The sequence below is a fragment of the Heptranchias perlo genome, chromosome 14 (assembly GCF_035084215.1).
Source record: "Heptranchias perlo isolate sHepPer1 chromosome 14, sHepPer1.hap1, whole genome shotgun sequence".
Lineage (NCBI taxonomy): Eukaryota > Metazoa > Chordata > Chondrichthyes > Hexanchiformes > Hexanchidae > Heptranchias > Heptranchias perlo.
Genome location: NC_090338.1, coordinates 37,733,998 through 37,748,226, shown reverse-complemented (window position 1 = coordinate 37,748,226; position 14,229 = coordinate 37,733,998). Strand labels below are relative to the sequence as shown.

At 41.4% G+C, this 14,229-nt stretch overlaps 1 protein-coding gene across 10 annotated transcripts in view; it reads left to right on the top strand.

Moving 5' to 3' along the window:
• ankhd1 (ankyrin repeat and KH domain containing 1) overlaps positions 1-14,229 on the top strand; it is a 160,156-nt gene that overhangs the window by 76,037 nt on the left and 69,890 nt on the right. For all 10 annotated transcript variants that reach the window (XM_067996302.1, XM_067996301.1, XM_067996300.1 and 7 more), the window contains 6 exons: positions 1,280-1,471; positions 2,692-2,801; positions 3,379-3,466; positions 7,027-7,154; positions 7,284-7,427; positions 11,426-11,528. In XM_067996302.1, coding sequence (XP_067852403.1) covers positions 1,280-1,471; positions 2,692-2,801; positions 3,379-3,466; positions 7,027-7,154; positions 7,284-7,427; positions 11,426-11,528 — 765 coding nt within the window. The remainder of the gene's footprint in view (positions 1-1,279; positions 1,472-2,691; positions 2,802-3,378; positions 3,467-7,026; positions 7,155-7,283; positions 7,428-11,425; positions 11,529-14,229) is intronic.

Here is a 14,229-nt window from a genome sequence, read left to right as displayed (position 1 = left end):
TGCAGATACGTAGATTTGCTCATAATATCCTGCTGTAGTTGGGTGCAGTAATGCTATCCTAAACTGAAAAGCACAATGATTATTTAAGAAAGTAATTGTATGGTATTCTTTCTTTCGGTGCCCCTTGTTTTGGGTTTTTACTCGATATCTTCAGTTCTGTACTTAGGCTATTCGTGTAGGCAAGCCGTTGCTCCCTAAGACCTGGAGAGTGTCTTGCAGCAAATCCATGGATCAAATTTTTTTTAAAGAACTCTCATTACTGCATTTCAGCTTACTGATTTATATTATGCGCTCTCAGGTAATCTTGCTGACTTTGGAAGGTGGTGGAATAAACACTTGATGAGACTGGCTTTAGCTATAAACTGCCAAATTGGTTTATTAAACTGTAAATGGATTTGAACAGAAGCAGTGACAAACTGTAGATTTAGAGTAGTTGCAGGCTTCTCTGTTCCCCCACCCCTGTCAGAAGTTAGAAAATAATAATCCATCATGCCTGCTGCGCTAAACTACAATATAAACTGCCCACAAGGTCCGACATTGCCATTTATGGCTGACGATCCATGAAGTATCTCTGGCCTTTTTATCCCGGATGGCTTCAGTCACACAGACAACTCAATTTGAACAAAACAAGCTGAAACTATTTTAAATACAACTGGAACAGAGGAAATTTTGCCATGTGCCTCTTAAACTCAAGAGCTGCCAATCAAATCAAATGTATCTTCAGACAAAACTGTCAAGCTTATATTTGAATTAAATGGCTTGACCTTGCCCTCAGTACCTGGAATGATGTCTATTCTGGTTCCCTTGTGTTTTAAAACGACCTGAATCATTTTCTGTGCGTGAACCTGGTTTTTAACTATATATGTACTGTTGTGGTGAGAAAGAAACATCTGACTTTTATTCCCATGTGTGGCATGATAAAAAATTACCACTATGTGTTATAGACAAAAATGCTTTGTATTTGTCATATCTTTTACTCCCCCATCCAGTTATTCTCTGGAGCATGTATTGAAATGGTCACCACTTGCAGTCGTACTTCAAATGGGTTAATGCCAATGATGAAGCAATGCAGTGGGATGTCTTTGACCATGTCAACAACTTTGGTTGTAGCTCAGCAAACTTGTATTTAGTACCTGTGTAAGTTAATGTATAAAATACTGAGCGCTCCAAAATAAAGTCACCAAACAGAAACTATTACAATACCGATGATAGCTAAAATTGTTGACCAAACTCTTCCAAAGGGCTTTACTAATTAAAAATTGCTACCTGGATTTTTTAGGAGCCAATATAAATGCACAGACAGAAGAAACTCAAGAGACAGCACTGACTCTAGCTTGCTGCGGAGGCTTCTTGGAAGTTGCGGACTTTTTAATAAAGGCAGGAGCGGACATTGAATTGGGTTGCTCTACACCATTGATGGAGGCTGCTCAAGAAGGTCATCTTGAATTGGTCAAATATTTACTTGCAGCAGGTGTGTCTCTTGTTCCATAATGGTTATTTGCCCAGTGTCTGATATTCAAAATGAAGTTTTACTATTTCACTTTGCAGTCCAGAGGAATTGTGTAGCAGCTTAAAAGTATAAAAATAAGTCAGTGCAATATACAGCTTTGTAATGTCATAAGCTGTGTGGTGCGTATCTTTATCTCTCCACACAGCTTAGCTCCGATCAGGAACTGAGTGGGGATCAGACTTGTGAGCTGCACAATGCAACCTGATGTTATGGAGTGCTGCTATCACTTGTTCTTAAGTCAAATTTCAGTGTCAAAAATAGAAAATTCAGTTCATCTTCAAAATGCAAGCAATCTCAAAATACAAGATTTTTCTTAAAATGGGTATAAATGGATTAATTAGTACTTTCAGTCCCTTCAGCTGCCATGGAAGCAGTCCACAAAGGAATGCAGTGCATGATTAAACACTTTTTTGCATACACCTGATTATACTCTATTTATATCACTAGTAAACAGGCTTTCCAATTTTTGGTGCTTGATTTTTCTTGGAATTTTTTTGGTGCTTATTTTGGGCTTTTGGTGTTTTATTTTCCTTTTGTCAAAAAAGTAAGAGTTGGAACAAATATTTTAGCTTCATATTCACCTTGCTGGAATACCAATGTTCAGTCCAAACACACAATTTGATATGGACATTAATTTTGGTGATTGCAAGTGCTGGGATCAAAAGCAAACAAGAATTCCTTGCAATAAATTATCTTTACTTTGATTGCCTTTGAGCTTCTTCCAATCAGTCACTTAAAAAGTCAGTGCATTTAACATGTTGAAAGAATGCATTTGTTATTTTTGGTGCTAACCAACCTCTATTCTAATTAAAACATTCTATCAGGGAAGGGTAATGGGAGAAGAAGCATCAATTTCAAGTGGAAAGCCTTGGGTGTAGGATATGAAGGTCTGTCAGATGTGGTATCTCACTTGTGGAACTGAGTATTCACTCAAAGCCATGCATCTGAGATAGAAATTGCATCCTGCATTTATAAATGTTTCACCCAAGTACTACTTAATTAAATTCTAATTATACATTGTGGTAATTTGCCATTTAAAAACATGTTAAATTTCTAACTGAAGTGGTAAATATGTTCAGTGGATAACCTTTCCAATTTTTTTTAATACATATAAAACATTAAATTGAGCACATCACTGTGTGCTATATTTGAAATGTTAAAGAATTTTTGTTTTTTGGTAGGAGCAAATGTGCATGCCACTACAGCTACAGGAGATACAGCCTTAACATATGCTTGTGAAAATGGGCATACTGATGTTGCTGATGTTCTTTTGCAAGCAGGAGCTGATTTGGTAAGAATCACTGTATCCTGTAACAACATACTACAGCAATAGGCATGTGCAAATGTGATCATTTGTTGACTGTAATTGAATGTATAAATTTAAACCATCTTAGCAAATATTCATTCGCTAGATTTAGTTATACTTCATCTAAAAGATTGATTCTTCACTGCCAAGTTAAATTATAAGTTTAATAGGAACTTCATAGTATGGTACAGCACAGAAGGAGGCTATTCAGCCCATCGTGCTTGTGCCAGCTCTTTGAAAGAACAGTCAAATTAGTCCCACACCCCTGCTCTTTCCCCATAGCCCTGTAAATTTTTTCCCTTCAAGTATTTATTCAATTCCCTTTTGAAAGTTACTATTGAATCTGTTTCCACCACCCTTTTCAGGCCGTGCATTCCAGATCGTAACAACTCACTGCGTAAATGTTTCCTCATGTCACCTCTGCCTCTTTTGCCAGTAGTGTGCTAGTATTTGTTTAACAGGGTGGAATTTTGAAGTTCAGCTTTTGAAATTGCACATAGTTTAAAATTAGAATTCTAGTTCTTGAGCTCTTTCACAAGGTTCCAAAATCTTCCTTTTTTAGGAACATGAATCTGAAGGAGGGAGGACACCCTTGATGAAAGCTGCAAGAGCTGGCCATTTGTGTACAGTACAATTCCTCATCAGCAAAGGTGAGCCTTCCATCATTTTTTCTGAATAAAATTAGCATTTTTCTTCAACATACAATGTACAAGCCCAGAATTAAAATTTTGTAATACTGTTGTGAAAGAAATTAATGGGTTGAGTGAGGTTTCTTCCCCACTGATGAGAGTAAATTTAAGACAAGACATTAAGCTGTCATAAATCTTACTGCAAAAGCCCATAGAGTATGTTTGCTATTATACTCTATTTTTGCTACAGAAATGCCAATTTTCTCTGGCTGACCTTTTCTTGTTTTCATCTCACAAACTGAAACAGTGCAATAAACAATATATTTTTGCAATAAAGTTACTCAAATATCAAACAGGTTATTACTGTAATATGAACCCTATTGGCACAATTTGAAACACATGTATTTAGCAACAGAAGCAAAATACTGCGGATGCTGGAAACAGATTAAAAACAGAAAATGGTGGAAATATTCAGCAGGTCAGGCAGCATCTGGGGAGAGAGAGAAACAGTTAATGTTTCAGGTCGATGATCTTTTGTCAGAACTTACGAAAGGTCATCGACCTGAAACATTAACTCTGTTCCTCTCTCTACAGATGCTGCCTGACCTGCTAAATATTTCCAGCATTTTCTGTTTTTATTTAGCAACAGGCCCATCTATTTAGGCATAGGTTGTTGCCTGCAGCACAGCATACTGATTCAGAATCTGGGTGTCTGAATTAGAGATTTTGGATGAGTTCAAGTCCAGAAGACCCGACTGCAAAGGGTGCTTTAGAGCTGGAGGCAGGAAAGTGCTGCAGGAGAGATGCTGGACGCGATACATCTTTTCCTTTTGGAGTCCACTTGACTATGGAACTTGGATAACTTCCTCCTGAACAATCTTGAACTCTTGAAGATATATTCTTAGGGTATTGATGAACATTCAGTGGGAATGAGCAGAATGGTGTAGGATATTTGAACGGTGGAGCTGTCTGGTGATGAAGATTGCAAAGCAAAGGTGCTTCCACTCCCAAGTTCCAGATTACCAGAACTGCTCGTTACAAGAAGTTCTGTATATTTCTGATCACCGTGTCCCTGTGAAGGATATGGGGTGGAATTATTGTCCCAGAAGATATTGATAGCTATTCTGAGGTCCTCATTTGACGTATTCTGCTTCCCAAGAGATATGGGCTCTTAGAGTGAAACATACTAAGTGAAAACTTAAAGGAGTTGATCCTGGCTTTACGGAAACCTACAATGAAACTTTTTTAATAGTATTCAATCAAATAGTTTTTTTCCTTACTACTGAAATGGTGAGTATTTAAGCCTCTATGGGATCCTTTTGATTCTTGACTGAAGCTCATTCAGCTTTTAATGTGTTACAAGTATTTGTCCGTCTTTCCTGCCCCTTGAATGCCAAAAGGATAAGTAGATATTTTGTAAAGCATTTTTTCCTTTTTTAAAGCTGGATATGATTTAAATCCATGAGAAATTCAGGAATTCCTATGAATTGCATTTGAGTGACAGATAATGAAATGCTTTCTTTATGGTTCCTAGTCACTAACCTAGTCCTAGGTTTGTCAAGTGCATTGTATTTGGTTGATATTCTTGAAGTGGCTATGGTAAAACCTAACTGTTGAAGCAATGACTATACATTTACCAAACATTATTCACTTGATATAGCTCCACTACACTCATAGATGCTGCTAAAGTGGGTGTATGGATGTGGTTTTGTCTTTCTTCAACTACCTAAACAGCATCCTGCCTGTACTCCATCTTGGCCTCCTCCTGATATCCCCACTATCACAGAAGCCAGTCTTCAGCCAATTCGATTCACTCAACGTGATATCAAGAAATGGCTGAGTGCACTGGATACAGCAAAGGCTATGGGCCCCGATAACATCCCGGCTGTAGTGCTGAAGACTTGTGCTCCAGAACTAGCTGCACCTCTAGCCAAGCTGTTCCAGTACAGCTACAACACTGGCATCTACCCGACAATGTGGAAAATTGCCCAGGTATGTCCTGTCCACAAAAAGCAGGACAAATCCAATCCGACCAATTACCGCCCCATCAGTCTACTCTCATTCATCACCAAAGTGATGGAAGGTGTCGTCGACAGTGCTATCAAGCGGCACTTACTCACCAATAACCTGCTCACCGATGCTCAGTTTGGGTTCCGCCAGGACCACTCTGCTCCAGACTTCATTACAGCCTTGGTCCAAACATGGACAAAAGAGCTGAATTCCAGCGGTGAGGTGAGATTGACTGCCCTTGACATCAAGGCAGCATTTGACCGAGTGTGGCACCAAGGAGCCCTAGTAAAATTGAAATCAGTGGGAATCGGGGAAAACTCTCCAGTGGTTGGAGTCATACCTAGCACAAAGGAATATGGTAGTGGTTGTTGGAGGCCAATCATCTCAGCCCCAGGACATTGCTGCAGGAGTTTCTCAGGGCAGTGTCACAGGCCCAACCATCTTCAGCTGCTTCATCAATGACCTTCCCTCCATCAGTGTGCAATCATCAGCGAACACGTGTTTAGTTCCATTCGCAACCCCTCAAATAATGAAGCCGTCCAAGCCCGCATGCAGCAAGACCTGGACAACATCCAAGCTTGGGCTGATAAGTGGCAAGTAACATTCGTGCCAGACAAGTGCCAGGCAATGACCATCTCCAACAAGAAAGAGTCTAACCACCTTCCCTTGTCATTCAACGGCGTTACCATTGCCGAATCCCCCACCATCAACATCCTGGGAGTCACCATTGACCAGAAACTTAACTGGACCAGCCACATAAATACTGTGGCTACAAGAGCAGGTCAGAGGCTGGGTATTCTGCGGCGAGTGACTCACCCCCTGACTCCCCAAAGCCTTTCCACCATCTACAAGGCACAAGTCAGGAGTGTGATGGAATACTCTCCACTTGCCTGGACGAGTGCAGCTTCAACAACACTGAAGAAGCTCGACACCATCCAGGACAAAGCAGCCCGCTTGATTGGCACCCCATCCACCACCCTAAACATTCACTCCCTTCACCACCGGCGCACAGTGGCTGCAGTGTGTACCATCTACAGGATGCACTGCAGCAACTCGCCAAGGCTTCTTCGACAGCACCTCCCAAACCCGTGACCTCTACCACCTAGAAGGACAAGAGCAGCTGGTACGTGGGAACAACACCACCTGCATGTTCCCCTCCAAGTCTCACACCATCCCGACTTGGAAATATATCGCCGTTCCTTCATTGTCACTGGGTCAAAATCCTGGAACTCCCTTCCTAACAGCACTGTGGGAGAACCCTCACCGCGTGGACTGCAGCGATTCAAGAAGGCGACTCACCACCACCTTCTCAAGGGCAATTAGGGATGGGCAATAAATGTTGGCCTCGCCAGCTACGCCCACATCCCATGAATGAATAAAAAAACACTAGGAAAATATTTTTTTTATTATAAGTGGTTTTAGGAGAATATCTTGTGATTCTCAAGTTATTGCACTCCAACTGATTTGCATTGATGGTAATATTGGAATTGATGCAAAGCAATCTACAGATTGCACATATGGTCACAGCATATTTGCTTCACACTAACTAGGCTTTAACTTTGCTTTTTCAGGAGCAAATGTGAACAGGGCTACAGCTAACAATGATCATACAGTTGTGTCTTTAGCATGTGCTGGAGGACACCTTGCTGTTGTTGAACTCCTTTTGGCACATGGGGCAGACCCTACACATCGATTAAAGGTATTGAAAATGTGCTTTACAAGGTCCATTTTGTAAGACTGTACAGCATTCTGATGTAACAAATATTATTTACAAAATTCCTTTTATGAAAAAGGTGAAAAGTTGGCTGATCTTCAATATGTTTTTCAGGATGGCTCCACTATGCTCATAGAAGCTGCCAAAGGGGGGCATACAAATGTAGTTTCGTACTTGTTAGACTACCCAAATAACATCCTCCCTGTACCAGGACCAGATGTTGCTCAGCTCACACCACCTTCGCATGACCAGTCTCAGGTGAGGTTACAAATTATTTTCAACTTACTGCACCCACTGTAAAATTTAAGCCACTAACTTTTATGTTCAGACCGATATTAAAGCTGCATAAGTTCATGGAACTGCTTCTGACCATCTGCTTTTTAACCCAGTTGTGAACAGACACTAATAAAAATGCAAAACGAAGAAAGAAAACTTAGTTAAACGTGGTAATCTTGTGGGGTGCAGTCAGGCCATTGTTATCAAAGTTTGAATTTTTCTGCTGATTATAGCTGTTTCTATGTAAGCTTGCAGTTCATTCTAACTTGCTACATGTTCTAGACTACAATAAGTTTAAACTGCCTCATTTACAAAACTAATGTCCGCTTGGAACAAAATTGCATGATTTGGGAAATCACAAATTGTAATAGGCGCACTTGGAACAAGAGTGAAACTCTTATCTTGTAGGTTTTTATTTACATTTCTTAATATTGGAAAGTTTATAGTTGAGACTTTGAAAATTCTATCGGGGATATTGGTATAAAGTCTCCAGAGTAAATGCGGTCTGCAATCAAGTTTCAACCAGGATTAGACATGTACAACAGCAAAATTAGAATTTATTGTGTAGCTCTTCAATATCCAGATCTTGCTCAAACTACAAAGTAGAGGTGTAAAATTGCTTTGGTCCAATCTTGTAGCCAGTATATATGTTCTTAATTTTAGAAGACCAGTGCAGTGACCAATTTAGGTTCAGATTGCTTTGGCGTGATTGCTTCTGGAGTTGTGTTTGAAGTAGCAACTTCTGGTTCGGTTAGTTTTTGTAGTGACTTTGTAGGCTAACCTACTACAGGGGTAGCTGAAGAGGCAAGTCTCCAAGGAGGTAGAAAATGGAAGTAAAAACAGTGCGATCGTCTACAAGGCAAGGGCTATTTGAGGCCCGGAATTTCTGGGAACTTTTCAGCATAAGAGTGGCGATGTGCCATTTTTTTAAGGTGGTTAACTCTTTTATACCAGTTTTACGCTGAAACATTAAGTGCAAAATTTCTCTATTGTTTGCACTATTACCAAAATGCATCTGCTGAAACCCTCTGTGGCTCATTTACATAGCTCTGTCCCCCATGCAAGAGAGTAGCTTACGTGAGTTTCCTGCATTTCCGTATGTTTACGCCTAAAAATGTAGGCGCAGCAGGAGCCGAAGGCACCTGATGGATTTGTAATTGAGCAGTTTTAGCCTTGGAAGAGGTCTCAAACTTCGTAGCTTTATATCTGCAGTTTTACAGCAATATTTTTTCCTCAGCAATACAGAGACCTACAGTAAACTTAACCAAAGTCTCTGAACTCGAGATTTTTACCCCCGCCCCAGAGAGTGTACAGACATGTCGTACCAGGACCTGATGGAGGAGCTGTGTTTCACAAAGGAAGCCATCTGTGTAAAATTCTGCAGGGTGACCGGAAGCCACAGTCTACTCCCTGCAGGGTGTTATCTGTTGAGATGAAAGCTGCCAAGGTCCTGAGCTTCTACAGCTCGGGAATCGTCCAATCAGCCACGGGGGCGGGGGGCGATCTACGAGCTGTAAGGGCCTGCATTCACCAGATGACAGATGCCTGTTCTACAGAGCACCAGAATTTATCACCTGTGGCATGTCCCATGCGAGGCAAAGAGACAGGGCCATACAGCTCCACAGGCTTGCTGGCTTCCCCAGGGGCAGTTGACAGAACCTGCGTAGTGCTAAAAGCGCTACATTGAAACCCTGTCACTTACATCAACATGAAGGGCTTTTACTCCCTTAAAATGTAGATTGCTGGTGTGCACCAACGGATGCTGCACGTCAACGCGCATCTTGCGGGGGGCTGCCAAAATGCCGTTATCCTTGCCATTCAGCCAGCACAGTTACTCGGAGAGGATAGGCTAATGAATGGTTGAATCCTGGGGGACGAGGCCTGATGCGATGGCTACTGACAACGTTCTGAGTGACATACAGTGCAGCAGAGGAATGTTACATTTGTGCCCAGGCAGGTGGTGGAGAGGCTGCTTCATTTGCCTGGACAGGTCAGGGGGTATCCTGCAGTATGCACCAGAGAAGGTGGCAAAAATAATTGGCCAGCTACATACTGCACAATTTTTCACCTTTTGGGAAGGCCTTAGCCTGGACATACCTGGCAAGGAGCTGTAGAATCAGAAGATCCTGAGTTGTGAGTCCCGAAGCCAAGGGGTGATATCCACTCAGATGAGACATCGATTCGAGGGGCTAGGGCCAAGGTAGTCAGAAGGAAGCTCTTAACATGTTCAGGGATGTTCAGCAACTGATTGCCTCCACCATCGGAACAAAGCTTGACCACCTTCTCCCTCGCTCGCAGACAGGAAAGATTTTCATGAGGCAGTGCCCATCCAAGCACACGAGAACTCACCAGCCCTTTACACCACCAACTTTTGTCGACCAAGTGAACAAGTTTGAACTAGTCATGTGGATTATTCCCAGTGGGACTGTGATCTTAGAGTTACAGATCAGAGAATTGAAGTGAACATACAACTTCAATACAATGAATAACAACACAAACTGGCTTCAGTGAACAACAAGGCACAAAAAGAGAACTTTCAACCAAGAAAAATAAATAACGAGATATTGAATTGTGACTGAATGGGAGCTTTTAATGCCAAATTTTTGAGGTTCAACTGCTTGCAAACTGTGAAATTGGTGCTCCTAATCACGTGGGACACATTCTTTGTAACTGTGAAAAAGTTAAATTGGTATTGAAATTAGTAAATTGAAACTGGAATTAAACACCTCAGATTTCAGGTTAGGGTGGTTAAACAGAATACTTTCGCTATCTGGTGATCAAGATTTAAGCTTTGGTGAAGAATTCAACTATAAAAAATTCGGATTAAAATCTTGCTTTGAATAGTCTGAATTGCATCTGAAGTTAGATGTCAGTCGTGGACAAGATTATAAATTTATATGACTGTTGCTCTGTTATGGCAAAAGGTGGGAAGTGGTGGTCCACAAGGATCAGTGCGGGGACCACTATTGTTCACCATTTACATAAACGATTTGGACTTGGGAATCGGAAGTACAATTTCAAAATTTGTGGATGATACCAACTTGAGGGGGGGTGTAGTTAATACTGAGGAGGACTGCGTCAAAACCCAGGAAGATGATAAATTTGCAGAATGGGTGTGTAATTGGCAAATGAATTTCAATATCGATAAGTGTGAAGCATTACATTTTGGTGGGAAGAATAAGGAGGCCACATAGTCCTTGGAAAATAATACTCTAAATGGAGTAGAGGAGCAGAGCGATCTAGGGGTACAGATACACATCACTAAAAGTAGCGACACGGGTTAATAAGGCCATAAAGAAAGCAAACCAAGCCCCGGGGTTCATTTCTAGAGGGATAGAATTGAAAAGCAGAGAAGTTATGTTAAACTTGTAGAGAACCTTGGTTAGACCACAATTGGAATACTGTGAACAGTTCTGGTCTACATATTATAAAAAGGATATCGAGGCACTGGAGAAGGTGTAAAAAAGATTTACTAGGATGATACCAGAACAGAGAGGTTATACCTATCAGCAAATAATGAGTAGGCTGGGGCTCTTTTCTCTAGAAAAGAGAAGACTGAGTGGTGATCCGATAGAGGTCTTCAAGATTATGAAAGGGATTGATAGGGTAGACGTAGAGAAGATGTTTCCACTTGCGTGGGAGACCAGAACTAGGGGCCATAAATAAATATAAGCTAGTCACTAACAAATCCAAAAAGGAATTCAGGAGAAACTTCTTTACCCAGAGAGTGGTTAGAATGTAGAACTTCCTACCACAAGTAGTTGTTGATGCGACTAGCATAGATGCATTTAAGGGGAAGCTATATAAACACGAGGGAGAAAGGAATAGAAGAATATGCTGATAGGGTTAGATAAAGTAGTGAGGGAGGAGGCTCACCTGGAGCATAAACACCAGCATCGACCTGTTGGGCTGAATGGCCTGTTTCTGTGCAATACATTCTATGTAATTATATGTAAATATGCAATTGAACTTTTTTTCAGGCTCCCAGGGTGCCAGTGCAAGCACTTGCCATGGTCGTTCCACCCCAGGAACCTGACCAGTCTCCAGCGAATGTTGGAGCTACGCTTTCTGTCATTAATAAAGGTGAGTGTTTTTTTTGTTCGTTTTTATTGGTTGAGGGAGGAAGTTAATGTGTTTTCCTATGGATTATAAATGTATAGTTTCCTTCCCAATTCCCACCCCTTAGGGGCCCGAGTCTCAAAGAAACCACAATGAAGGAAGCATGAAGGAATATGTAGGAAATAAAACTTGTATCTAACAACTCCATTTGTTCTTACAAATTATGCACGTGGTTTCATATGAAGCAAGTTTAGTTTTGCAATTTGTCATTTTTTTTGCTTGATTTATTTAAGATCCATGTTTTAAGTAACTAAAGGAGTTCGAATGCTATCTGTGTCCCTTGAAAGTAAGATTTTCTGCCTACTATAACGGTTTCATGGACTTTTCATGGACTGTCACCTGGCTAACAGTAGGATGACAGGTTTGGATAGATTTCATGCCTAATTCCTAAAAGCGGGCTGGTGGGGACGAAAATTTTAATGGTCTTGTAGGTCAGTGTTCGAAACTGCCAACTTATCTTGCAGCTACCTTTTTGAGATGAGGGAATAGGGCGGTATACATTTTGTTTGAGGAAGGCATACTGTTGCTATTTCAGAATGCATTTATGGTTTCTATCTACAAGAAGGGGGTTCCGAGTGAGACCAAAAACTACTGTAGAATCTTGCTGTTACGTATGGCTCTTAAAATGTTTTTTTGGGTCATCACAGCATGTATATCGGCTGCTTGGGAGGCCCATGGAGTAATGAAAATAGAGCAGTCTTGTGAGGAATATGTAGTGTAGTTTGTGGCTTCACATAAGATCACAGAATATTGTAAGACTGTGAGGAAACGCGCTAATACTGCATTCAGAGATCATCATAAGGCTTGTAACCTAGTGCCTCATGCAGCCCCCATGAAGAAGTTGGAAGCTATGGGAGTACATGACTGGATCTTGAATTTGATCCAGGATGTATACTCCAAGTCCAAGATTCATATAAGGGTAGTTAGGAGACTCCCTGAACTTCCTCCTCTTGTAAGAGGAGTGAGACAAGTATATTCACTATCACCCATCTCATGCAGTATCGTCTTCAATGTTTTGTAAGATGACGAGATGTGTCAAAGTGTCTTCCAGGCATTTCTGAAAGAATTCAGATTGCTTTTTATGACTATGATCTCTTAGTGTTGGTAGATTTACCTGGGGATACAGTGTGCTTTACTCACCATGTTGAACAATGGGTTAACCAGTGCACTATGATGTTGGATGTCTCTAGGAGCACTGTTAGGACCTTGAGGTGACTGTCCCACTTGCTCTTTGCTATCAGTACTGGGGCTCTGATAGATGCTAACTTTAGTTTGGATTCAGTTCTTTGGACTGTGTTGAGAAGGAACTACGGTGGTTTGGTCTAATTTTTAATGACGTCAAAATCTCAATGCAAATCAAGCTAGTGGGTGTATAAGAGGTGTGTCCAAAAAGATCCCTTGTTGCTTTCAAACCCCTACGCATGTAAAGGAAGAGTTTCCTTTGGTCCACGTGAGAGATCCAGGACTGAGCTGTGGGGTGGGTTTGCGGCAAAAAGGGGATAGTTGCACGGAGGAGGCTCTGGCCTACATTCAGCACCTTAGGTCTCTTTGCAAAGCTGCCAAATGAAGACCTAGATTGAGCAGTTGGTGATGAGTAAGCCTGGTACATAGTATTGGATTTAGATGCCTACAGCATCAAGGTGGTAGGTATGTTGCCAGCTCTCCTACATAGTTCCTTCCACCACACTGAAAGCCGACATCTGAGGCTAAGGAGGAAACTGAGACCTCTCCATTTTTAACAACTGTCTCACAATCCATCTCTTCAAACTAACTTTTAGTCGCCTCCATCTTCTTGGCTTGGTATCCATTTTGTCACGGCCACCTGTGAAGTGCTTTGGAACATTTCATTACATTTAATTTTCTATTGTTGACTGCTGATGAGAAATGTTGCATGGAAGACAGATATGAAATCCCAAGCTTCATACCTACTATGATTAGGTGGCAGAGAGGCCAGCAATTATCATTGAATCTCCGCACCTCCAACTGAGGTATGATGTTCATGCTATGATCAGGAAAGTAATGGCATTGCAATCACATTTCACGGTCAGTTTTGCTGTTCACCAAGCTGCTTCTGAAGAGTTCCTCGTATCTGCTGTTCTTTTAGGGAGAGCTCAAACCTGTGCCTGTCAGGTAGTGATCCACCAAAGACAATCCTTCTTGGGAGGGCTGTAAGGAAAGATAAGTAGGATGTCTTTGGCTTCAAGATGATGATACTCATGATGGAAAAAATGGGAAGGAGTCAACCTTCCATGACTAACCTGGTAAACCGATACCTAAGTAACATGGGTTTGCATTTGGCACTGCTGATGCTTGACCAGCAAGCTTGGTTACTGAGAGACCTGTTGATGAGGGCAGGGATTCAGTTCATTCAGCTTCAGATAACTGCAAGACAGTGCCCTAACTGGACACTTTTTTACTAACTTGACAGGCAGTGAGAAACTTACCATGCTCTGTACTAGTAAGATGTGTAGTTAAACTCCTGTGAAATGTCTAGGCTAAGAGGAAAGATGGGGAGGGTCTCTAGGCTCGTGCCAAACATCTGCCATAGCTCTCTGCATTTAGGTAAATGTGATGTGCCCCTATAGGGAGAGTACTCAGCCATATCATGCATACGGAAACTCTGCCTGAGTGGATTTCTTAGTTGCATGGTTTAGAGGGGTAATCC